Here is a 27,890-nt window from a genome sequence, read left to right as displayed (position 1 = left end):
AATACACCGAATCTTAAACTAACCAACGTGATAGGTTCGTATTCTGTGTCACAATCCCCCCCCCCAATTAACAGCAACAAAGTTTCAAACATTGTCATATAGATAACTAAGTCTTTAATTGTTCTGGTTCAATGCAGCACATGAACTCAGTCCTTATGATAAAAAGACCACTAGTCTTGTAATTTTTCATCTTGTTAATTTCTGTCCTTATACCAAGAATTCTGACAATATATTTTTAAATATTTCAAAAGTTAATGTGCTATGTCCTGGTGACTTCCCATCTCCACTCCCACTACATCTCCTTGCCATGCCTGTCAGGGCAGAAAAGGTAACACAGAAAAGAAACCAGTTTACGGTCTGTTCACACAGCTAAAGTTATTAATGCAATATTTAAAATTGCTCGTTATGTTGGACAGGTGAGATGACAAAAAAACTTCATTTGGGTCAGCTATAATGACGGAATTTTTTGACCTTTGTGCTAATCAACTTTTTTCCACTGGTGATTGTAGCCTTTATCATCTGGTTATGATTTGCCTTTATTTTCTTCCTCCTTCGGAACTTATCCCTGATAATAATATTCCATGTGACATCTTGGCACGATGTAATTGATTAGACCAGAGGCAATTGAAGTCCTGTCCTTTTTTTATACACGATAATTTGTAGCTGCCAACTTACCTTTTTCATTCCCCCTCCCCCCCATGGATGTTCCTGAATCAGCTTTGCATACACCACTGAGAATGCACAAAACTAAATGAATTGCTTTCAGTTTAAATGGATGGTGGGAAGAAAAGATCCCGGTTGTCAATACACCTAAAAACATGTTTCTTAGCTTGTCATACCACACTGCAGTAGGATTGTCAACTGTTTTTGCTCATCCTTTTGCAGCACAGCAAGAAAGTGAGCACCAGCCTAATTAATTTTGCACTGGGAATGTGTTTCCATTATGCCTGTATAAGGATATATATGTCCCTTTTTTAGGACCTCTGACAAACTGTTGAAAACATAGATATTGTTCTGGGCCTTTCAAAGCTTTAATGAATGCTGCCTGCTTTCAATTCAACCACCTTACCTATTTGGTTCCAACATTCTTTGCATGACTATATGTGACTAGGATTATCACAATGATCAGCATAGTTACTGTGCCTTAAGAGGTATTTTAATGAGCTAATTATATAAACAGAGCGAATTTACAAGCCTTCTCCCACTTCCCTGTGAAATGATCTGTTGTCAATTCAAGACAATAAAAGGAAAACCTTGACATCTGGAGATTCACAGATTGATTCTATATATTAGAACCAGGTTAAGTCTATGCCTACACCAGAGCTGTCAAACTCCCAGCCCACAGGCCGGATGCGTCACACGCAGGTCACGTCCACGCACGGTTTAGAAAAGGAGAAAAAAAGTCCTGATACATCACGTGATGCCACCATGACACTGTAAGTTTGACACCCCTGGCCTATGCCATTAAGTCAGCATACCATCTTATATATTCTCATTAACAAACAAAACACCACATTTTGAATCACTAGATCCACTTCCCTTTATCTTAGGCATTTTATAGAGATATTTCATGGGATGACCAAGACTGTTTGAGGGAAATCTATTAATCACTCATCACAAGGCTCTGTATTTGCAGAGGTCTGTTAATTTTAGGAGTGCTCTAATACAAAGCCCGATGTTGTATAGCTGCAAGTGATTCCATTATTTTGTTTGCTTTTAATCAAAGAACTTCACAATTCCTTGATTAAAAGAATAAATATATCTTTCTTGAGTTGGCTTACCTGCAGTTACTTTCTACAGTTTCCACTGTGGTATTGTATTGTTATATCTCTGACTTTCAAAAACAGATTGTCATACAGAGTGGAAGTATAAAACAGATGTTCAATTCAAGAGACACAACACAAAAAACTGGCTTGTGCTCATGTCTCTGGGGATACATTATTTTTAGAAACTCCTTATTAATATAGTAAAAGAAATGGAGACATTCTATCTATCTTACCTGATTTTATACAGTCCGAAGTTTTACAAATACCATCTGGAATAAAAAATGGATGGATTAGGATGTTATTTTTTTTTCATAGCACATTAAAGTCATTGTACTTAAAATGTTGAGACACATCCCTAATAGATATAAACTAAATGTGTCTATTTATATAATGCAGACATCTGCTTCTTCAAGACATTTGGGTTTGTCTTAGTACTAGGTCACTATTCTGACAGCAAAGAATTAAAATAGAAGCTTCATCAATATAAAATAAGTATACTGAAATTAGGACAGGAGAAAGTGAAGTTCTCAGTATGCATGAATGCAAAGGGAAAGACGAAGTATTGTTTGAGAGAGAAAAGTCTTATTTTTTCATCATCTCTATGCCTCACTTGAGGAAGGAAACATGCTAGATGAAAAACTAAAAATGTGTATGGAATAAAGGTTGAGATTGGTTTGAGGACAAAACAATTATTGAAAATTGAAAACAAGCCCTTGTTTGATTGTCTATCAGATTTTAGATCAGAAAATAAGATAGAAAATTTTTCCAATACAAGACTTAATGAAAAGTGGTATGCACAAAAGTTTTAAATCAATGACATTTCTCCTGAGGAAGCAATACTTTTCCAATGATTTCAGGGCTCTTTTTTAAATTAATGATGATAGCACTGTTTTTGGGAAAGTCAAGTGAGACAATTTCTTTCTTTCATGGTTTTCTCTTCTTACTACTTCCCACTGAGAGTCATTGTGGTTGGAAATTTTAACATTTTGGATTGAGGTCCCTCATGCAGTAAGACAGATTATTTCAAATATAGATTACTATATCTCTCTGAGACAAAAAGACACCCAGAATAGGTTTGTTTGGAGTGTGGGTAGAAGTGTGTAGCTAACCATATATTTACTGATGTTTTTAGGTCTGTTTAGGGATCTAAAATTCCACCTACCTATCTACAGAAAGAGCTTTTGGATACTCTGGATGCAGCTGCCAAATCTGGGATGAAAACAATCCAGTTGGTAGATGATACTGATGTCTTTCTGATCTCTAATGGTCATCTGGATTTTTTCCAGCCCACATAGTTAGGCTTCATTTAAGGACAAGTAAGTGATAATATCCAACAAGAAATTGGAACTGCTGATATTTGTTTCCATATATGTGTTTTCAGATGACAAGGAAGAAATATTTGATCTCTGAGTTACAGTAGCACAAGCAGCTTATATGAAAAAGGAACTGAAAATTTCTTAGGTGAACATCCTTTCCATAATGTAACTATTATAAAAAACTAAGACTCAATCTCTTTTCTGCCACCCACCCATATTTTAATGAAATGCACATTCTTAAACTTCACCAAATTATGAAAACACTACATTATTTGGAACTAAGGATAATCTAATTCTTGCCAGAGGATAGAAAGAAGAAAGAATTAAGATGCTAAAATCTTCTAAACAGATTTTATTGCTGCAGAAAAGGAAATATTTTTCCCACAGTGAAAAGGAAATGACTAACAGAATTTGAATTAAGTGTGCTAAGCATGTATGTGTTAATTTTTTTAATGGCTGGATGATTTTTTTCTGAAGAAATAATCTCAGATTGAATTTGAATATAAAATAATTGCAGTAAGTACTCCTTACTAGCCAGTGATAAAATTACCTATCACATCTTCTTTTACAAAAATTACAGGAAATTGACCAAAAGACTAGAAAGTAGCCCCAGAAATATAGATAATTCAGGTTTATTCTCTTCACCTCCCAGAGGGAAGGGACTAAGCCAATGTAAAACAATAGGCATTTCTTGAGAGATAAATGTTAGATAAGAAATGGATAAGGAGACAAAGAAAGAGAACAAGTTCTGAAGGAAATCTGCCTTTCTCTAGGTATCACATACAGAGATACATTCAGAGAAGTATCAGATTCAGATACAGAGTTCTGAAATGCATATTTAACATTCATGTTGCTATTCTATTCAACTAATCTGTTAGTAAATAAAAGTCAAATATTAAAAAAAATGCCAATTCACTTCTAATTAACGTTTTCCAGTGGCAAGTGATATATATAAGAGGAGGACTCCTCTACATTTTTAACATTCAGAAAAGGCACGGGAGGAGAATATTAGTGTAATGTTGACAAATATTCTTTAAAATATAATTACAGTACAATTACATTTATTACTCGTCCATACTTTTTTTCTGCAGAATTCATTGCTCTGCAGGGGTGGGGGAAGGGCTTCCATTTTATTGCCACAACATCAGTCTTGTGTTTTGGTTTGATACAGAATGACTAGATCAAATATGGGAATTTGAGTGTGACATATTCACTATATAACTATATTCACTATGTTACATTGACTGTCTAGTTGATAATGGAATCCTACTTAGTTGTCTTTGAGAAGCCTGATTCAAATAAAGATCTATCAATCAGTAAATTTTATTATTAAAACTGACAGTATAGGTTGTAAGATATAAATAAATAAAGGAGAGATTCATCTCCTGTTTTTCCCCAACAATTCAAACATATCTACAGATGATTTATTTTCATGTATTCATACAAGAGCAACCTTTTGATGTAGGTTGGGCTAAGAAAGAATTATTATTCCAAAGTTACTCAGTAAGTTTCTATAGCTACTGTTGGAGTTGATGTTGAATGTTCTTGGTTCTAGTCCTACTCTTTAGCCATTAAATCATACTACATGACAACAGAATATGGACTACTTTCTTGTTTAGTAGCTAAAATTTCAACAGTTCTAGAGCTCAATCATTCTCATCAAATTGCTCTGCCTAGGGTATTGTAATCAAATCTGTTTCTAGGAAATTATATTCAGTGACATTTTCTCTCCCCCCTTATAATATAATGTTTTTCAATTTTTGTTACTGACATTTAAAGTTTAGGGAGGGGCTTCTACTTACCATCATAAGTTGCATACAGAATGATCATGGTGATGGCCACTATAGCAAGAAGCAGCACTACAGCAGCAAGTCCAATTTCCAGTGGACTCCAGCGCAGTTTTCTCTTTGGTTTTGGGGAGTTCATTTCAGTTATATCCATCTGACTTTCTGACTTAGCCATAACATAGAGTCTGGCAAGAAAAAGAAGACAAAGCCCAGTGACTGAAACGGTAAAAGAATGGAAATCTTTAGTTCCTCTTAGTCACTTTTTTTTTTTCCAAAAGAGGAAGAGAAAATATTGTGTGTATGGTTATGTTTTTTTTAAAAAAGAACCAGTCAACGTAGTAAGTTGAGGTATTTTTTTGCTACTTACAACCCACAGAATAATGGTGCTCTTACACAAATAGAGAGTAAGGCTAAAAAGGGACTAAAAACAAATGTCAGCTTGCTTTTATTGCCCACATATCTGTTTTATTGTAGTCTGGTGGTACAAGAGTTCACAAGTAAGTGAAATGCAGCTCTGTTTGAATAAAAATTAACTTAACCTTTCAATCTTTGATCCTTTGCCAATGAACAAGTGTTTCATTTTGCCTCTCAGCAATTTTCAAATCCTTTCAGCAATTAATACAGCAGTTTTTAATTGAATGTTTATATGTAACCTTTATTAAAGATTTTTTAAAAAGTAAATAAAAGTAATACAAACTAATGTAAAGTAATAGAAAAGAAATAAAAAGAAAACTGAAAGTGCAAGAAAGAAAGAAAAGTAAAATAGAAAAGAAAGAACAATGATACAGAAAAGTACATATTGTTCTGCTTTACAGCAGTTATAAGTACAATTATACAATTATAAATTTGCCTTTTACTCTATGGTTACTACATAATTTAATAATCAAAACCATCAATCATGAATTCATTTTTTTCTGTTTCATCTGAAAAATCTATAATAGATTTTCAGTCAGCAATAAATATAGATACTGTTTTTTCTCTGATCAAATACATTTTAGCCATCATCTTCACCAACTTTTCCTAGTCCTGAACCTTTACCTATACAATGACCTTCCTGAAGTTTTCATGTATTAAAAAAAAGTTCCATGACTTTTTTCCAGCTGTTTCTCTAATCATTCCCCCAAAAAGCTCTTGTTTCAATTATGTATTAATTTTTAAGTATCTGTGAATTAGTATATGTATTTAGATCCAGAATCTTCTAGCTTTTTTACACATCTACCAAACTTGATAAAATTCCCCTCTGGTTTACATTTCCAACATAAACTTATACCGTCCCTTTATACATTCTAGTTTGGGGAGTGCTCTGGGGCTCACATTTCTCTGCGGACCACTAAAATTTTCTTGCGGACCACCAGTGGGCTGTAGCCCACCGGTTGGTGACCGCTGTTCTAGACAATTTCTCTATAACATGTGCTGTAATATATAACTACTCTGGTACAGTACTTAATAATAATAAGTATTTATTGATTAGCCCTTGGGCCATATCAAAATGCAAAATTCCAGCAACAATTTGTTACTAAAATTTAATAAAAGCAATTCAAAATGAAATTTGATAAAATACTATTTAAAATGGAACTTGATAAAATACAATTTAAAATGGAATCTAGACAAAATACGATTTAAGATGAAATAGTAATAAAATACAATCCAAAATAAAATTGTAATACTGTACAATAATTTAAGATATGGATAAAATATAATAACATTATATTTCAGAGTCGCCCTTGCAATCTACTCAAATCAATCCCACATGTGCAGATCTCAACCGAATCATTTTGTTTAAATACTGTGCTACTTTAAATGTTATTTTCAAGTTCTGGCAGGACATAAGGTAAGTTATTTTGATATGGGTATCCCAATGGGTCATTCGTCTGATATATAGACCAAGATACCTGTCTCTCATCCTCTTATACAGGCAACAGTCAAATAGGATGTGAGCCAGGTCTTTTACCTCTGCCACTCCGCAAATGCAGAGATGCTGATTGTATGGTGTCGCATGAAATCTCCTGTATGTAACCATTGGGTCAATCTGTTCAAATCTCACTCTCATGAATATCTCCCTAAGATGTTTTGGGAGTTGTGACTTCAAGTAGCTATCTTCTTGGAAAGTACATTTGTATTTACTCAACCATTTCAAGTTACCTACCTTACTAAGGATAGCTATATCAGCTTGTGCATCTATAATCCTTAATTCTTTGGGCAACTCTTTTTTTAGATTGTTCTCCTGTTATACAACAGATAGGAAGACCACATCTTCTTACAAAATTTGTTAGTTTAATGATCCAGGAGGTTTGTGATTGAGGTACAGTACTTTATAAAAGTACTCTTTAAGATTACAACATAGGGTATATTTTAGCCCTTTCAGCAACATTTTTCTCATTATTCCACCTTTATATTATATTTAAAATGGGATAAATTTTAGCCCAAATTTCTAAAAGTTTAGATATACAGACATACAGATAATCAGAGTAGGAAGGGACCTTGTAGGTCATCTAGTCCAACCCGCCACCCAAGCGGGAGACCCTACACCATTTCTGACAAATGGCAGTCCAATCTCTTCTTGAAAGTCTCAAGTGATGGCACTCCCACAACTTCTGAGGGCAAGCTGTTCCACTGGTTGATTGTTCTCATTGTCAGAAAGTTTCTCCTTATTTCCAGGTTAAATCTCTCCTTGTTCAGTTTCCATCCATTATTCCTTGTCTGGCCTACAGGTGTTTTGGAAAATAGCTTGATCCCTTCCTCCCTGTGGCAGCCCCTCAAATATTGGAAGACCGCTATCATGTCTCCCCTGGTCCTTCTCTTTACTAGACTAGCCAAGCCCTGTTCCTGCAACCGTTGGTTGTATGTTTTAGCCTCCAGTCCCCTAATCATCCTGGTTGCTCTTCTCTGTACTTTTTCTAGAGTCTCAACATCTTTTTTATAATGTGGTGAACAAAACTGAATGCAGTACTCTAGGTATGGTCTTACTAAGGCTTTATAGAGTGGTATTAGTACTTCCCTTGATTTTGATTGTATCCCTCTGATAATACAATTTAGGATTACATTAGCTTTTTTGGCTGCTGTTGCACACTGCTGGCACATATTTAGCTGGTTGTCCACTAAGACTCCAAGATCCCTCTCACAGTTACTGCTATTGAGCCTGGTTTCACCCAGTCTATATGTGTACTTTTGGTTTTTCTTGCCTAAGTGTAGGACTTTACTTTTCTCTACATTGAATTTCATTTTGTTAGATATGGCCCAGTGTTCTAATCTGTCAAGATCCATCTGGATCTTGAGCCTATCTTCTTGGGTGTTAGCTATTCCTGCCAGCTTAGTATCATCTGCAAATTTGGTAAGTTCCCCTTCTATTCCCTCATCTAAGTTGTTAATGAAGATATTGAAGAGTACTGGGCCTAAGATGGAACCTTGTGGCACCCCACTGCTTACTTCCCTCTATGTAGACTTAGACCCATTAAGGACTACTTGTTGAGTACGGTTTGCCAGCCAGTTGCGAATCCATCTAATGGTGGTGCTATCTATTCCAGTTTTTTTCTAGCTTACAAAGAAGTAGCTTGTGGTCTACTTTGTCGAATGCCTTGCTGAAATCTAAATATATTATGTCCACAGTACTTTGCTGGTCGCTGTGTTAAAGAATGAAATAAGATTGGTTTGGCATGATCTGCTCTTAACAAACCCGTGCTGACTGCTAGTTGTTACTTTACTTGTTTCTAGATGTTGGCAGATTTGTTTTTTTATTATCTTTTCCAGTATCTTCCCAGGTATTGACGTTAGGCTGATTGGTCTAATTGGTCTAAGTTTAGACATTTTGGCAATTACATATTTATCACTTGAACACAATTCTGTTTCAAACTCAGTCTTACAAAGTTCAATGCTGTGAATTATTTTGTTTCATTCATTGATTCATTCATTTATTTATTACATTTATAGGCTGCCCATCTTACATCAAGTTAACTCTGGGCAGCTTTAAATCTTGAATCTTCTAATTGTAAACCTAAGAATCATTGACAACTATATCTCTGTGCTACTGGTTCTTCTCTTCATTTTATATTTCCTTTGACAATAATATTTCAAAAGTTTTTAATCTAATTTATTACTCTACTACCAGTAGTATACAACCATCTCAGTAGTTTAGGATTAGGGTTAAGGCAAATGGGAAGCCTGCTCTGGACTTGAGAGTTAACTAGGAAGAGGTTTAGTTAACATTCGGATGGAAGACCTCAGAGGAATATCGGAGCTGTAGGTTAAATTGGAAGTAAAACAAATGTAAAAAAAAATCCTGAAAGAATGCAGTGGTATCCTATTTCCATGTTGCTGCCAAAATAATATCATAGAGACATTCCTGAACTTGCTAGGAGTTGAGCTCTATTTGAAGGAGACTTTATTTTATTTTAATATTCGAAAAAAGAAAAAGGGAAAAAAGGAACACCCTTGGCTATAAGATATAGAGTTGAACAGTGGTGGGATTCAATTTTTTTTTACTACCGGTTCTGTGGGCGTGGCTTGGTGGGCATGGCAGGGGAAGGATATTGTAAAATCTCCAGTCAGAGGTAGTATTTGCCAGTTCTTCGAACTACTCAAAATTTTCGCTTCTGGTTCTCCAGAACTGGTCAGAACCTGCTGAATACTACCTCTGGATTTGAAGCTGTACAGCACAGTGAAGATGTTGGTTTCATTTGTGGCAGCTGAGAGAACAAGAAGAATCCATGCTAGGAAACGGGATGAAAAATTTGACCACCAACCTTGTAATGGCTTGATATCAATCTATGCCATAGCCCCCTGATTATTTTTCTGGATAGCCTATTTGGAAGGGGAAAAAAAGATATAACATTGCTGGACAAAGCACAGAAGAGTGCAAGCAAAATTACTGAGGCCCCAAGCATCCTTGCAAGTAAAAGCTAGAATTTTTGAAACTCTTTGAAACAAAAGTGATGGGATGGGGCAAGAAATTTTTATCAAAGTGTATAGAACCACATATGACACTATCAAAGTGTATATAACTACCTATATATGGCAGAGAAAATAATAGGGAGAAGTTTTTCTCTCTTAATCAGAATATTAGGAGTAAGAGTCAAGGACAGTTTTTTCCCAAATGCCATTACTCTGCTAAACAACTATTTCCCACAACTGTCAACTTATTTACTATATTACTATTATTCCTTTACTACTAGATTATAATAACACTTCCTAGTACCTATCTCTTCCCACTTATGACTATAACTATGTTGCTTGTATGTTTACAATGTATATTGTTTTATTTTTTCCTCGTATGATTTGATTGCTTATTAGTAACCTATCACTATCACTAAGTGTTGTATCTTATGATTCTTGATGAATGTATTTTTTTCCCTTTATGTACACTGAGAGCATATGCAACAAAGACAAATTCCTTGTGTGTCCAATCACTCTCGGCCAATAAAGAATTCTGTTCTGTTCTGTTCTGTTCTATTCTATTCTATATTCTAATGAAACTCACTAGAAGAAAATTTGGAACAGAGAACAGAAAGCATTTTTTTAAATAAAGTGCAGAATTAACCCATCAAATTTATTAGCAAGTGACATGGTGGTGACCATCAACTTGGATGGCATTAAAAGAGGATTGGATAAATTCATAAAGGACAATTCTGCCAAGGCTATTTTGAAGAATTAAAGTTTTCTCCAGGTTGGTAAAACAGCCTTCCAAATATCATTTGCAGGGTTATATAGCTGTAGGAAAGGGGTATTTCTCTACTTTCTCCTTGCAAGTTATCCAGAAGCATTTGAATGCGCACTCTGACCTAATATGAGTCTTGGTGTTATCCATCAGTTTTTATGACACTCCCCTCAAACAGACTTAGTCAAAAGTAAATCAAGACCTGTGTTGAAAATGGCTAAGGGATGATAGTTTTAGGATAATGATGGCAAAACTATGACATGTTTCTCAAAAGTGACACATCATGATAATTTGGGTGACATGCCCGGATTTACCAACAGCCAACAACAGCTATTCTCAAAACCATATCCCATTCTCCTGCAATGTGGAAGATTTTGAGGCAGCACAAGAATGGGCTCTCCTCAGATGGGCCCGTGGAACCTCCAAAATTCATGCAAGATTGGGGCATGCTTTTGCGTGATTTTTAGAAGTTGCAGAGCCTCTGAAAAGCATTACCTCCAAAGCTGCTTGAAGAATGAAAGCCTCGTGCAACTTGGAGCAACATCAGGTAGGCTGTAGGAATCTGTCAACAGGAAGAGGCTCTGAAGATAAGCAGTTTGTGGCAGATCCTGGGGAGTGCTGGGCTATGTGAGCAGCCACAATGATCTTCAAGGTTTGTGCACCTTGGGGAACAGTGCAAGATGTCCTTTTTGATTGGAAGCAGTGGCACTAGGACTTAAAACAAGGCCTGGGCCTCTACTTCAGGCCCAGCCTTGGCCCTGCTGCCAAGTGCTGCTGTGTTAGAGTGGTTGACAAGGGGGTGCGGGGAGAGATAGGCAATTATTTCTCCTTTGTTTGAGGGGAAGGAACATGCCAGCAGAATGAAATTAGGCATTTTTTCACATTTAGACACGCTGAGCCCAAAAGGTTTGCCATCACTGATCTAGATGGTCTGTTCTATGACTCAGAATAAGACTGTTGGTATGTTGTCAGTTTTTTCTACCTTATGGCTCCTTAAATTTTATATTATTCCCTTCCCATAATGTTTTCTTGAAATTTGGAATAAAACTAATCAAGATAGCATAAGCCTATCAGAGATGGGTGGCATAGCAGTTGAAGTTTCAGACTGCAACCTTGATTTTGGACTATACTGGGAGACTATGGGATTTATCTATCCCACTATCAAAACTTCTTAGGATTCTTGTTATTTTATCAGCCCTTGTATGGTAGATACAAAGTGGGCACTGGTCTCACAAGTAAGGACTAAAAGTAATGGTGAACATTATAGACAAACAAATTTCAGTTACTGATTGTGGAAAATTGATAGTAATCTTCAAGAAATTTCTGATTCCAATATTTCCTAATTGCCCATCTCTTCTTAAGTATTTGAACTGCCTCTGACAAGCTTGGAAAGAAATCATGAGTCCATGCAGACCATAGATCTTTGCAAGCAGATCTCCAAATGCAAAAATGTGCAATCTACATATGGATTTATATTTCATGCTATTATGCTTTGAACTTTATTTGCATACTACCAAATGCAAAAAATAGTCAGCGAACTGTTTTTTCATTGCTGTTATGCTCTAACAAACTGTACTTATTAGATGAATCCACTGCAACTGAATCTTTACAGAGCTCAGTTCTGTGGTTGCTCATGCAGACCAAACACAAATTCTTAAATGCTTATAAGAATCATTTCTTCTATGCAATAAAAATAACTGTAATCTGTAAACTAGAATACTATAATCATGTTGGCTATTTTTCTGTCAGATTCACAATCAATAGAATATTCCATCCTATATATACCTATGTGTGATCAAAGCATGACAAATGAGAGAATGGAAGATGATTTCATATGGGAAAAATGGGAGTCCCAAACTCAACATTCCGACACTCACATTTCAAATGTTGTACAGTTTGAACTTTTTTGACACACCTGGAATGTTTTGAAAGGAGTAAATTATACACTTTCCCCTCTCATTGTGTGTGTGTGTGTGTGTGTGTGTGTGTGTGTGTATATATATATATATATATATATATATATATATATATATATATATATATACACACACATACATACATATATATAAATGTATATGTATATGTAGGTCTAGGTGTGTTGGTCTTTTCCGTGTAAGATTAAGAGTATTGGTGATGTTTCAGCGAGGTCCCACTCGCCATCCTCAGGCTGGTGCTTTCAGCTTCGTGCCAGTGCAAGCACCAGCCTAAGGATGGAGAGTGGGACCTCACCGAAATGTCGCCAAGATACTCTTAATCTTACATGGGAAAAGACCCGAACACACCTACATACCTATACCCGTGAAAATCTACGAAAACAAATATATGTATGTATACAACTTAAGAAATATATATATATATATTTCTTAAGTTTTCGCGGGTACTTACATGTATGGCATTCCGCTTTGTTCATGTATTTTCCCATGTCATAGTAGTTGTACTTTTAAAGTTGTAGCAACATTTTGGCAGAATCTCATCTGCCATCATCAGGCTTCTGTATTGTGTTTGTCTGTGAGTCAGACTTTTACAGTTGTTTTACATAGGAAATACCCAAACAAAGCTGAATGCCATATATATGAAAATGAGTCTGTAATTCAGTTTGAGCTCAGCTCAGTGGGGATGTGAAATGGTTAACTTGACTTTTTTTAGTTTGCAATCTTATTTATTATTTTTTTATGCCAATTGAGTTTGGGTAGTGTCAAATTGTGCTTTTCTCAGTTCTAAGCGGCTTAAGATGCAGCTTACAAATACTTTAAATAAATTTAAATCTAAATATTGGGAATAATTGAAAATAAAATACCAGTGTCATAAGGTAATCACATCTGGAATATTTTTAGAAATGTAAGTTATCATACCTTAAAACAATATTATACAGCTGAAACTGGTTCAGAGATTACTTTGCAAAATTATAGAGAGATTGAAGCAAAACCTCTATTAAAGAGAATTAAAATATTTAGGACATTTTAGTTCAGGAAAGAAGTGAATAAATTCATGGTATATAAAATTATGCATGGTAAGGATGAATGAGACAGAGGAAAAAAATTTCCTCTGTCATAGCCTTCAGACTATATTAGACTAACAATTTCCTCTTTTAATTCACAAAAAAACTAATTGTGTAGTTATTTCCCACAAAATCCTTTTTAAAATTTCTGTAATATCTGTTCTTTTCCACATTTTTACTGAAAACTAAATTGCCATTCAGATTTCTTTCAGCTCTGAGAGACTACATCTGACAGTGCAATAAAAGCAGGGTCATTCTCATTCATTCCTGACCCATCTCCAAACTATGTAAGTGCAAGACATGTGTAAATGTAACACTTATTTTATTTTTCCAGACAGGAGCATGAAGGAAATTTTAACAATAAATTCTGTTTCACTTAACTGAATGAGAACTGGAAACCAATGAATATCCATTTTTTCTACTTGCATTAAATATTGGTGCTTCAGAGGTGGTATTCAGCAGGTTCTGACCAATTCTGGAGAACCGTTAGCAGAAATTTTGACTAGTTCAGAGACCTGGCAAATACCACCTCTGACTGGCCCCGCCCCCATCTATTCTCTGCCTCCTGAGTCCAGGTGATCGGCTGGATCTTCTTTTGTTGCCCTGCATAGGAGAACTGAGCTGGAAAGCAGATTAGTGGGGTGGGGAGGGAATGGGATTTTGCAGTAACTTTCCTCTGGAGTGAGGTGGGAATGTAGATTTTATAGTATCCTTCCTCTGCCATGCCCACCAAGCCATGCCCATAGAACCGGTAGTAAAAAAATTTGAATCCCACCACTGTGGTGTTTCCTTGACTAGTGATATATTTTCTTGATTAGTGATTAAGACCTTTTAATTCAAATCCAGATTCTATTAGCATTGGAATGTTTTCACTCTGTTTTAAGTTTAGAAAGTGACTAAATTAATATCATTTAGACTGATTAGCAAGTAATATTTAAATTAGAAATCCTAGCATGTGTATATTTTATAAATATGCTTGGAATATCATAGGGTTTTTTGCTGTTGTGGCATGTTGGTCAAAATGTGCTTAAAGTAACCAATACTTTTCTTACTAATAACAAGAAATACTACATATGGCATATATCTGATTAATATTGGTAACCTATTCTACATCCTCTTCATATTACTAAAAAGTGCTATGTAAAAGTATCAACTGACCAAAGCCACGATGGCCAGCATTTATCCACAATCTGATGACATAGAAGACTATGACATGAAAGGACTACATTATAAAAAGCACGAATTAATGGATGAAATAAATTAAAATGGGTAAATTTTTTGAGCAATAAAACTAAGAGAAAGGAAAAAAGATGTAATAGATCTGAATGAGGGTCTGGTTTTGTGAAGTAGAGTTAATCAATATGAATGCATTAAAGTGAAGATGTAGAGTTAACTGTGCATGAAAAGCTAAAATATATGTTAGAAAGTATGAATCCATAACATTTGTGTTGTTGTGGGGACTTATGAAAATAGAAATTCAAAGACTGGTAGTAGTTGTTATGTACGTATTATGAATTTTAATATAGTTGTAATATAGTGATGAGTATTATAATGATGAGTTATTGTAAACAACTGATTTGGAAAATATGTATGGCACTCTGAATAACAATGGTTGGGAGATATCCTTTGGATGAATGAATAGATAGATGGGAATGAAATTAATGATATTGAAGAAGAGATTGGGCCAATTGGATATTTAAGAATCAATGAGAATGGTGGAGTGTTTGGGGAATACATTGCAAAGGAATGAATATAAATCTAAAAAGTAGATTTATATCTACTTTTGATTAATCATTTTGTATATGATAAAATATTGAGGGTGTTTACAAAGAGGATGAAATATTTGAAATATGAGACAAAATATTTTTTTAGTGATCTTAGTGAAACGTAGAAAAGGAAAGGAGGTAACAAGTTAAAGTAAAAGGAGAAATACTGCACAAAAATGAATGGGAAGTTGTCATAAAGAAAGAGGATATGGAAACTGCTTAGAAGAGAGTGAAAAACATAAGTGTTAGGTAATTGCACGATGGGAAATGTGAAACAGGATGCTTAGTGGAATAATATAGTGAAAGAGTCTATGGATACATCAAGAAACATGATTGCTGCAGAAATTGAGAACAAGAGAATATGAGCCATGGTGGCGCAGTGGTTAGAATGCAGTATTGCAGACTAACTCTGCTCCCAGTGAGAAGTTTAATCCTGACCAGCTCAAGATTTATTCAGCCTTCCATCCTTCCAAGGCTGGTAATATGATGACCCAAATTGTTGGTGGCAATATACTGACATGGTTGTTCACACAGTGTTGTAAAGCAGCCCCCTCTCCAACCTTTTGGGCACCAGGGACTGGTTTCATAGAGAGGTTTTGCTGCAGACTGGATGGGCATGGTTTCATGTGCTGCCTGCATCCCATGGATGGGCCTTTGTGTGGACCGGTTTCTGGTACACCGTGGATCGGCACTGGTCCAAAGACTGAGGGTTGGGGACCCCTGTTGTAAAGCACTGTAGAGTGTTATATCAGTCTAAGTGCTATAGCTATATTATATAACATGTTACATCTACAAAAAAGGATAATACAATGTATTATTTTTACAAAAAGGATACTTTCAAACCATGTAGTCAAAAAGAAGAAGGAACAATTAAAAGACACAGCAAAAATGGAGGGTGGTTTTTGATGGATGTTTTTAAAAAATTGTTTTGAAAGTGGGAGGAAAGAAACAAGCAATAATTAAAAATAATGAAATGATGTGGGATGAAACTGAAATAATGGAATGCTGGAAAGAATGTTGCAGTTATTTGTATGCGGTATGACATTAAAAAGCAGAATTGAAATGAATGTTGTCTATTAGATTTAAATTATGGAATGTTTTGGTAACTATGAAGTTGAAGGTTGGTTGATGATTATGATAAGAATATATTATGAATGTAAAATATGCATGAGAATAAATTCAAACTTTGTGGTTGAACACTGAGTAAAACTAGAATTTATGGTGTGTAGTTTATTCGATGCAAATGGTGATTTAATGCATCATAAAGTATGTTTATGATGTCATTTGGTGTGCTCATTGGAGATATATGAAGCACTGTACGGATATGGTAAAAAAGATAGTTTGCAAGAAGTGAAGGTTATGGTAAGGTGTATGAATGGTATTGGTATTTATTGGATCTTTTCCCCTCATCTCATTCCTTACTTTTTTTGATTTACTAATTCACATTACATTGATTACTCCAAATGAGAATAGTCATTCAAACATGGCCAAAATATATTGATATTCCAAGAATTCATCTGACTTTTAAAGAGGATTAGACAAATCCAAATATTTACTGCGATTAATGGCTTATAATGTGGCTATACATCAATTTTACTCTACTACCTGAAGCTATAAGCCAATAAACAACAGTAACCAGGCCCTCCCAAAATATGGTAGACAGGGATGATATATTGTTTGTATATCAGTGTCCATTACAAGAAACACAGTATTGAACCATAGTGATCTTTGGTTCTTCTTAAGTTTTTTTTAATTAGCTCTGCACTAATATTTAAATGTTTTGTTTTGTTTTTAAGTAGGCACGTCAGCAAAACATAACCTAATGATGAGAGTGGTAACAGAATCAGTGTATTGTTTGATCTAAAATCCATATATAGTGCAACTAATAAGTTACAAACAAGAACAGTAAATAAAATTTTAATAATAAAAGTTGTAAAAGAATGAATACTAAAATGAACAAAGAAGTGAAAAGAATTGATGCTGTACTCCTTTGTCTTGTGGGTGTGCCCTCTCAGAGGTTATTCCTGGATTTCATTTTGGCCTTGTGATATTGCTGGTGGTTTTTTTTTAATTAACATACTGACATGCATGAAAGACAAGTCATCCTGGTTCAGGCTAATATTATAAGATTCTATTTTCCACAGTAGCTAATCAGGTGACTACAAACAGGCCATAAAAACTTTATTGATGTTGTCCATTAGCAACATGAAAAACTTGGGCTGGATTCACATTTTGTGCCAAACCATAACATGATTTGTTTGGTGAACAGGTTAGTATAGTAAACAGATTGGAGAATTTAGGCATTCCAGTTTACAAATCTTGTTTTACCACTTAACATTATATGTTCATCAAGCCAGTTTTGGGTCATCCATATACCATAGTCAAATCAGGCTTAGTATGAAATATTAGCCTGGATGCGAAAACATTTAATCCAGGTATGAAGTTTCAAATTTCTGTTTAGCCATGAAACTCACACGAAGGGAAGTGATTATGGTTATGTGAAAAAATTCATCTAACATCACAACACAGTTGAAATATGATGTAGCTTCCTTCAAATGGATAATATAAATATCTGCCTAAAGCCTATAAACATATTAGTTCACCATTCCTGTCTGGAAGAGTATATGAAGGAATAATATTGTTAGAGTAAAATCTATAGAAGTTTGTAAATTGTGTTCAGGCAGCAAAGTCATTGTTTTTATTTAGGAAGTTGTATGATCAGAAACAAACATTTCTACTATTAATGGATAGTAGAAAGCAAATTTAATGAAAATTCAAGACAAATTCAAAAATCTTTGATGACAGTATAGAATGCTAAACTAAGATATCTTTAATTCAGAACTAATTTTTATCAGCATGCAGTATAAACAAGTATAGTGTATCTTATAAAGCTTTATGTAAGAGTTACTGAAAAATTTTATATATATATATATTTACTTATTGCTATAGTATTCTATTGAATTAATTTCAATATTTCAGTTCAAGTCATGAAAACACTAAAGATAACTGTTGTAACAAAGCAAAATAATTCTCCAGCAGTAACTATTAAAATGGAAATGCCACCTTTTATGTTTTGTTTGTTGAATTTTATGAAATAATGAAGACCCAAAATAAATAAACCAGGACAAGGGAGACACAATGAAAGGTGGGTATCTGGGTTACTTTGGACTAATTGTTTTCTGTCAGCTCAACCTGTTTCACCTATTTGTTGAGAGAATAAATTGAGAAATGGCTTAATGCATGCTACCTTGAGTTCTTTAAAGGAAAGGTAGGATATAAATATAGGAATAAAATAAGAAAACTAACTAGCTAATAAATATATTCTTCATTTTGAGGCCAGAAAGATTAACATTTCTGCCATATAAAATTCTATCTTCCTTCCCAAGATCAGAGGAAATGTTCCTTAATTTATTAAATGTTAAATTTAAAAAGCCTGATTTAAAAGTACCCACTTTAAGTTATCTAAATTAATATTTTTACTGTAAAAATATAGTTAAATACTTCAGAAATAACCATACCCACCTTGTTCACATAAACAGCTAAATGAAAAGAATATTCAAATGTAGTATGGTCCATTGTCAAGATTAAAAAATGATTCAATTTCTTAATATGGTAAAATGCTTTACCGTTCCTAAACTACAATTTCCATTGACATGCAAATGTGCTTTATGAAGTCAGCACAACTTTCCCAAAGGAGTTAGCCTTTATATTGCTGCCTGAATATTTCTATTATTTAAAGAAAACCTATGATCTGTTCTTATCAAAGAAAACCAATGAAGTCTTCAATACTGATTTAGGGTATGTCCTAGTATATGTCACTTTGTAAGTTCTTTGCATGCACTACAAAGTCCTGAGAATTAGAGGAACCAGTGTTCTGTTAAATTGGTCATTTCTATTTCTCTTGATGTCTTCGTCCTTTGCCCTCTGAGAGCATAAGAAACAACACTTTTTATTTTGTCAAATCAAGAAACTGGGAAGTACTAATGGGAATAAATACATTTTATTTTTATTTTTCATTTCTAATTTTGTGGCTTCTCCATATTGGTCTTAAATACCGTGTAATTTAAGGAACAAAGTTACCAGAATAATGGTATTTTATTTGTTTGGTTGATTATTAAATTTATATGCCGCTCATCTCGCCAATGTCCTTAGGTAGTTTACAATCATTCAATTAAAAATTATCATTTTAACTCATATAAGAATGTAGATCAATGGGAATCATTACACCGAAACAAATGCAACTGATTGAATGATTCCAAATATCACAGTAATTACTTATTCCCAAATACTTACTAAGTTTTGACCTCATAATAAACTATAAGAAGAGTATTTAGGGCACATTTTCTTCTCTAAATGACGACTGAGCTTATCCAGAAAGATGCATCTATCTTAGGAATGTTATAGTTAGTACACTCAGTCTCGTGTCAGGTATGGCTGATAGGAAGAACCAATTGCTACATTATTTGGTTAGGATATCCTGCCTGCCTCCATTATTCAGTGAGAAGAAAGACCCTTTGTACAACTGAATTGTGTAAGCTTTGTGCACTGTACAGCAGATTACACATTTAAGAAGGGCAAAACAGCATCAGCAACAGAAAAGAATAAGATGTTCATAAATTTGCAACTTCAACAATAGTAGTTTTTTAGGAAAATATCATCTGAATACTTGTGGAGGATAGGCTAAAATGTGTGAGATGCATCTGGAGGACAGATGCATAAATTACTCCTAACTACTTCTTCTATATCAAAAGGCATAAGAAGCATCTAAGAAAGGTAGAGTATTTCAGTTTTGTTTCAGAGATAAGGACTTGGCAGTAAAGTGTGCCTTGGAAATAAACTGACATAACTAGCAGATACTAGTCTTATTTTAACACATCAAAGGCACTCCTGAATCCTAACAGACACATCAGATGTACCATCCCAAGGAGAGAGAGAAATCACGAGAACCAGAAGTGTAACAGGTTTAAGTTGCTGTTTGTAGCCATTAATTGGTTTATCAAAGAGGAAGCTATAGCAACCCTGTTCTAATTCACTTCTTTCAGTTTAAATGCACAGGAGCTCTTCCTGGATCTAAAGTATAAACATTGATTAAAGGTAATAAGCAACGAGAAGAGACCTGTGAATTGTGAATCGTTAGAAAAAACAACTTACTATGACATTCATTAAAAGAAGTGCATTCATCTCAGAAATGTACTGCTGTCTTACTTAAGATAGCAAAAGCTGTTACAGTTTGGACTCTTACATGATGTATAAGTGAGAAAACAATTTATAGTGTATATTTATATGCACATTTATCACACTTCCAAAATAGGATCATCAATATAGGATCATCTGTATAGGATCATCTATTAAGTTATTCAAATTGCTTCAAGAGTTCTGAGGAGTCTAAAATCTTTCAGATACTGCTAGAGCAGCCCCAGCTAGCATGACCAATGGTGAAGTTGCTGGAAATAGTATTTTGGCAACATCTGGGAGTCCACAGGCTTTCCATTGCCATAAAAGCTATAGCACATGGTTGTAGTGAATTGTTATCTATTAGTTTTTTTAAAAAATAAAAAATCACTTTTTTATATAAAAACTCAAAGTTGCTGGCATGGGGATCTCCACAATACCTCCATAACACATCTGTGGCAATCTTTGCTTGCCAGAATACCAGTTCTCTCTCCCCCCCACTCTGTCTGTCTGTCTTTCTACCTATCTGACTGTCTTTCTATCTGTCTATCTATCTATCTATCTATCTATCTATCTATCTATCTATCTACCTATCTATCTATCCATCTATCTATCCATCATCTCTCCCTCTCCCACCCCCTCCCCTTCTATTTTACCTGGGATCCCCAAAAGGGGGGTACAGTTCCCATTACCCCCAGCTAGTAGTATTAGGATGGGAATTAAACACCTACTGTTATTTGGGTCTTAAGCAGAGATCACCATTTTTTTTAAAAAAAAAAAACAGCAATAGCAAGATTCCCCCTCTCTTTGTACATAGCAGTTTCATGGAAGGCATTACACATTTACCAAAAGTTGATACAAAGATACTTTCATCTTAATGAATAACCTATGACAAGCATAGACATGGGATACCAAACACCACCTTTCTTGTTTCTGGAAGGTTTGAAAAGCCTCTGTGAAGACTGTTGAGGTAAGAAGGAGGTTTTTGAACACACAGTGTTACTTGAGCTACTGTATTAGGAAGTGAGAGCTCATCCACTTATATGGACTCCCTGGGAGTTAAACAGCAATCACATTGCTCCAAAACTCGCTGATAGCTTGCAAGTCCAGGACAATGGGGACCAGGCAACCAAACATAATGTGCACAGAAATAAAACCATGTGCAAAGCAAGTAAGGCTGCAACAGCCTATACATTTTATATCAGGAGCACTTTAAATTCGGGGGCTGGGGGGTGGGGAGTGCTTTTCTTGCTTTAGCCATAAAAGAAAAGGGAGAAGCTTTTAGTTTTTTCTTCCCTTTTCTAGAAGCTTTTAGTTTCCCATTTTCTATTGGAAACTTTTTCCTTTCCTCCTCTTTTCTCCAGCTAAATTCAACGAAACAAAGTTTAGACATGGAATCTGTACACTAAGACAACCGGTCCAGGAAAGGAACGCGGGGTTTGAGGCTATTGTAAAAGGCAATGTCCCCCCGCCCCAACCCCCGCCTCTGGCCGTGGTCCCCGCAGCTTCCCTTTCACCCAGTCTTTTTGAAAGAAACTTCGGTTCAGAGGTGATGGCGATGATGGGGAGGGAGGGGGCGGAGGGTGAAGAGAATGAACTCTGCACACGCTCAATCTTTTTCTCCGTCCTCGTCCTCATTACAAAGAAACAATCAAAAGAAACATGACATACCCCAATCCCTGCTCTGAATGCCTTTCCCTGCCGTTCACACCTCTGTCCTCTGGCATTGTGACTTTAAAGTCCCGTCCCCGTCCCCCCCTCCCCCCATCCCTCCGCCTCTTGCTCCAGGACTCCCCACCTCCCCGATTCTCCCTCTGCTTCCCTTACTCCGGATCCCACTTCTGCACTGTCCCCTCGGTACCTCGACTTACCAAGCTGTTCTTCGGAAAAGTTCGGAGGCGATGTAAATGCATACATCACCGACCAATGAAGGGGGAGGGGGAGGAAAAAAGGCGAGGGAAGCAGTCAGTGGGACCTTCCAGGCGCTGAGAAGCCGCCAGCCGGGAGGCTCCAGGGAAGCGTCGGCGCGGCGCTCCGGCGAGCGGGCCGGTGGGCGGGCGGGGATTGCTCCGCTCCAGGGGTTCCCCCGGGGCAGGGCTCAGGCTGCTTGTCTTGCCAGGAGCCGAGGCATCCTCTTAAAAGCCCGGGGATCGCTGGCTTGACTTGCTCGCTTCCTGTGTGCCTGCAAGCTGATCGGGAGAAAAGGGCCAGCGACGAAGTGGGCTGGCTTGCAACCGCCACAGCGGAGGGGCAGAGAGGTTGAGCGGGTCGCTGCCTTTGCACGCCCGCCTCCCGCCAAAAGGGACTATTCAAGGTCTCCTCTGAATGCCCGGCTCCTCGGAGCCGTGCGGGCAATTTTGGGGGCCTCAGAGAGGAACTCCTGCTAACCTCAGCGAAGAGCCTTTCCCCCTCCCCCTAACAAGGACAACCCCACAGGGCAAACCCGAGAAGGAGGGGGAAGACTTTGGCAACCCTCCCCTGAGAAATCAAGCAACCGCTCCAAGAGACGGAAGTGTCCTGCCAGGACACGGTGGGGGCCAGAGCTTAATCATCTTGTCCTGAGGATCGGGAGCACTCTGCTCATCCACCTTCCTTCCTTTTCTGGCTGATAAGTAACGTTTAGGAAATACAGAGGCGCACAACAGCTGCCCTGCCAAGCTTTCCTCAACCCGAAGTTTTCCAGATGTCTCCTGGACCACATCTCTCATCACTATCAGATGCGTGTATGGATAACCCCTGAGGGCTGAAGGTGGACAAGACATTGTGCATCCCACAAACAATAGTGACCTGGATTCATAGAAGGTCAAAAATCAGATCTATCTCTATCATTGGAGGTAGAAATAAATGCATTAAAAAATACGAACTCAAAAATTATTTCCGTGGCTTGGATTTCCTTGATGGTCAACAAGGAGCAAAAGAGAGTGGAAGAAATTAAAATTTGCTTCCAAGCCTTTTCAACAGTACTTCCCCAGCCTTCACAGTAAGCTAAGTCAAGGAATAAAAGCAGCAAAAATTCAAAGGTTGGTCTTTACTGTAACAGATAGAATAAACTAATTTATGCCTGACAAAATCAAGGCAGGATTGATTGAATTTCTTTTCGCTTTCTCAGCACTGAGTTATCTTTTTTGCTTAACACTTCATTGTTTCTTTCACAAGTACCTTTGCCCCGTGTCCTTTCAAACTTGGAAGCTGAAGAAACTTCTACTGCCCTAAATCTTGCTGCCATTATAGCTGGGCTTTACTACACATCTAGAATGGAATCGTGGTTTGTTGCTGTATTGTACAACTCAGTCTGTCAAGGCAGTGACTGGTGGTTGCTTCTGGGTGAAATTCAAAGATCACAAGCCTGGGAGAGAGAAAAAAAAACCCACTAATTGCTGCGTATGGACACTCTATCTAATATTGCCCCCTTCCTAATTTTGACTTATCACCCTGACAATTGTTACATAGCAGCAAAGTTCATTGTCTCTAGTGCAATGTATTGGTCACTTGGTTTGTGCTGCCCCAATGTAGCTACAGTGGAATCTCTGGTCATGAATATCTGACCACGACCAAACGGATTCGGACCAAAAAATTCACAAAACTTTTGGATCTGGTCACAAACACATACTCGGGTGGCAAACAAACACAACCCCTGACCCAGAAATTCCTGAAGACGAAACATTAGAAGATGAAGAAATGCAAAGTTACGAAATGAATTGTGGTAGTGATCAGAGGTTCTACTGTACTGTGTCAGGCTTTGAGGGTTTGGCTATGTACGACAGTCAGGTTAAACTGTGGGTGCTCTTGAGTATATATTCTGAAAACGTTTCTAGGATGACTATTGAACTGTCCAGTGATCAACCTATGAACCATTAGCCTATGAACCATTATGAAAACATTGTTCAGCAAAGGGTTAGCGTTTTGCATCTCTTGGCTACTGTCTTGTGGTCATTTGGATTTATGCAGATGAGCCATTTCTCAAAGTCTTAATTGAAGAGTTTGAGAAATGCATTTGGCTGTATAAATATAGATAAAATAATAGACCCACCCTTTAAAGCAGGGATGTCAAACTCAATTTCATTAAGGGCTGCATCAGGATTGTGTTTCACCTCGGGGCATGTGGCCAGCTCAACATCACTCATGTCGGGGATTCCTGTGATGGGCCGAGCGCTTTGCCAGATAAACAGGCTCTCGAGCTCCATTCTTGGCTGCAACGCTTTCGGCAACCCTCTGCCAGTGAAAACAGAGCTCAGGAGGTTCACATTTGGCCCTCCCGAGCTCCATTTTCACTGTCAGAGGCACCATGGGCTAGTCCTTCACTGTTTCCAGGGTGGCCCTATGGACCAGATCCAGCCCCTGGGCCTTGAGTTTGACACCCCTGCTTTAAAGTATACCAAATTGTTTATGGAAACCGGGTTTCTGGCCTCCCTCCAGAATAATGACAAACATACCACAATGCCACATAGTCACCATCCACCCTCAATGCATCCAGAAATCCCCCTCAGGCTGCCTCCTTTGGAGCATGACTTGAATTGGACTGGGGTTCAAAAGCAGATGTGCTAAATATGTACTCTACATCTGTCAGATGGTTTAGGTTGCATGACTCTTGGTCAAGGCAATACCTGTGACATTTGAGAAACCATCTAAAGCAGAGATAGTGAATTCCAAGTCCCCATCATCTATTTGGAGCACAGTTTTCTCTCTTGCGGTGCCTGTGGTCAAGAACAGCAGATATCTGCATGGCTTTGAATATGTTCAAAAAAGCACAGGAAACTTGTTCCCCAGGCCTTGGATTAGGATGGTATCAAGACACTAGAATTTTATTCAGTTAAGTATCTTCTTTCTTCTAGATGCACATGGTAAGCGTGCCTGTTGTTTTACTACTTTCTTGCTTTTAATGCTATATGTTGCAGTATAGAGTGGGCTCTAAACTGAATAATGAACAAACAAACCACTTTTAAATCAATTGATCAACTAACCTGTAAGGGAGAAAAATACACATAACAAAAATAGTGACAGAAGCTGGCATTCCAAACTCCATCACAGCCGAAGCAGCACTGCAAAACACTCTAGAGCCTAGAGACCATACAAAGGGCAGCAATCCCACAACAGAACTGCTGGACCAATTTCATTTGCCAATCTTTTCTGAGACTTCACAAGCCTCCTTGCCACACACCAAACTGTTAACACTAGACTGGATGCATGAGCCGCCTTGTGCTAGCAAAATATGGAAAATACTATGCATACACCAAAGCATTCAAAACCATCTTCAGGCTGCCTTAGCAGGTGCAGGAAATTGGCAATGAAAACATGACAACATTGTGATATCCTCAGCAAATAGTAAAGTGGTGTCTTCATATCTGGGGAAGAAGTCCAAGTACTCAGTGGAATGGTTAGTGCAGGTTTTGAAAAAATATTAGAGAAAGACAGAGAGAAATTTGCATTGAATGAAGTCACAAAGGCTCTTACCCATAAATTCAGCTGGAGCTATGGATAGATCATACCAACACAGCTTCTTCGGTGCAAGTCTTGGACTCCAGTGTAGTGATCACGTTTCTTTAAAATATTGGGGGATTGGGTAGGCAGGAGTATTTATCTGAACCCAGGAAATGATTTTCAGGGAGAACCACATACTTTGTGGATTATAAAGCTTTGTTTATGTCACAATCTGGGCTTTTATATTTTTATTTTTACAGGCTCTTAATTCATCTGCTGAGTATTGGCTTCTCCCTGTAACAATGTGTTTATATAGTACATATCTATTTATTTGTTCATTTGCTTCACACCCTAGCTTTTTGCTCTATCAGCCTTCAAAGACCTAGTAAATTTTTTTAAAAAAGAGACCAGTAAGCAAAAATACAAATTAAATTAATGATAAAATGAATACCAAAATCAAATAACAATCAACAATCTTGTCAAAGACATGCATCTTTATCAAAATCTACTACCTGAAGACTATGCAGGTAGTCCTTGACTTACAACAATTCATTTAGTAACCAGTTGAAGTTACAATGGCACAGAAAAAAGTGACTGATGACCATTTTCACACTTATGACCATTGCAGCATCCCCATGGTCATGTGATTTATATTTGGATGTTTGACAACTGATTCACATTTGTGACGATTGCTGTGACCTGGAGTCATTTCCCCCCATTTGTCAACCTTCTGACAAGCAAAGTCAATGGGGAAACCAGATTCACTTAACAACTGTGTCACTAATTGAACAACTGTAGTGATTCACTTAACAAATGTGACAAAATATTGTAAAACGGGGCAAAACTCATTTAAGAAATTTCTCACTTAACAACATAAATTTTGGGCTCAGTTGTGGTGGCAAGTGAGGACTACTTTGACAACTTTTAAGAGAGAACGTGTTCTCCTGCCTAAGGGGCTGCTACAAAAAAGAGGGGATGGGTCAACCTATTCTCCAAAGCCCCTGAAGGCAGGACAAGAAGCAATGGATGGAAACTAATCAAGGAGAGAACCAACCTAGAACTAAGGCGACATTTCTTGACAATTGGAACGATTAATCAGTGGAATGGCTTCCCTTCAGAAGTTGTGGATTCTTCAGCACTGAAGGTTTTTAAGAAGAAATTGGACAACCATTTGTCTGAAGGTATAGGGTTTCCTGCCTGAGCAGGGGATTGGACTAGAAGACCTCTAAGGTCCCTCCCAATTCTGTTATTCTGCCCTTCTGCTGTTCTGTTATTCTGCCTATGACAAAGACACAAGACACAATAGCTTTACTGCTCCAGGCCAAGTCCATCTTAGCCCAGGTTTTCTTTTTTTGTAAGGACCAACCAAGAATATCTGAGGTGCTTACAATATATTTCCCTTCTGCTTTCATTCATCTGCAAGTGGTATTTGGAGGCATGCTACCCAGAGGTAGTATTCAGCAGGTTCTGACCAGTTCTGGAGAACCGGCAGCGGAAATTTTGAGCAGTTCAGAGAACTGGCAAATACCACCTCAAACTGGAGATTTTACAGTATCCTTCCCCTGCCATGCCATCAAGCCACCCCCACAGAACCAGTAATAAAATAACTTGAATCCCACCACTGATGCTACCCCCAATCCAGAGATAATACTGAGTCTCAAGAATAATAGCCCCTGACTGATCTGGTTTATTCAGTCTTCTTATAAGATACAATGACCAATTGGCAGGATGGTGGTGCATTGAGGGGGGCATTTTCAAAAGAGCTCATCCAGCAAAAGCCAACAACTCAACAGATTTGTAAGGGGAGACATTCCAATCCTTTAGCGATTTAAAGTTTTAAATATCAAAGTTCAGTTTGTGCCAGGAAGAAATTGGTAACCAGCAGGTATCTTTCCACACAAACTTTATGTGAACTTTTGGCTGCTGCACTTTTTACCACTGCTCCTTCCAGATGTTTTTCAAGAGTAGCCCCCTTAAAGTACTTTGCAATAATTCATAGCAGCTATAAACCCATAAA

General features: G+C 37.0%; 1 protein-coding gene across 6 annotated transcripts in view; it reads right to left on the bottom strand.

The window, feature by feature from the left end:
- The window catches only part of MME (membrane metalloendopeptidase), a 98,377-nt gene that overhangs the window by 47,915 nt on the left and 22,572 nt on the right, over nt 1-27,890 (bottom strand). The window contains exons 2-4 of one of the 6 annotated variants that reach the window (XM_087933332.1): nt 9,609-9,666; nt 4,885-5,054; nt 2,000-2,035 (exon numbers count right to left, since the gene is read on the bottom strand). In XM_087933332.1, the coding sequence (XP_087789458.1) occupies nt 2,000-2,035; nt 4,885-5,044 (196 nt within the window). In that variant the 5' untranslated portion in view covers nt 5,045-5,054; nt 9,609-9,666. The other 5 variants (XM_087933331.1, XM_026701654.2, XM_026701653.2 and 2 more) reach the window with 5 other exon arrangements.

Source organism: Pseudonaja textilis, chromosome 4, assembly GCF_049901715.1.
Source record: "Pseudonaja textilis isolate UNSWEBS1 chromosome 4, rPseTex1.2, whole genome shotgun sequence".
Taxonomy (NCBI): domain Eukaryota; kingdom Metazoa; phylum Chordata; class Lepidosauria; order Squamata; family Elapidae; genus Pseudonaja; species Pseudonaja textilis.
This window is presented reverse-complemented; position numbering and strand designations above follow the sequence as displayed.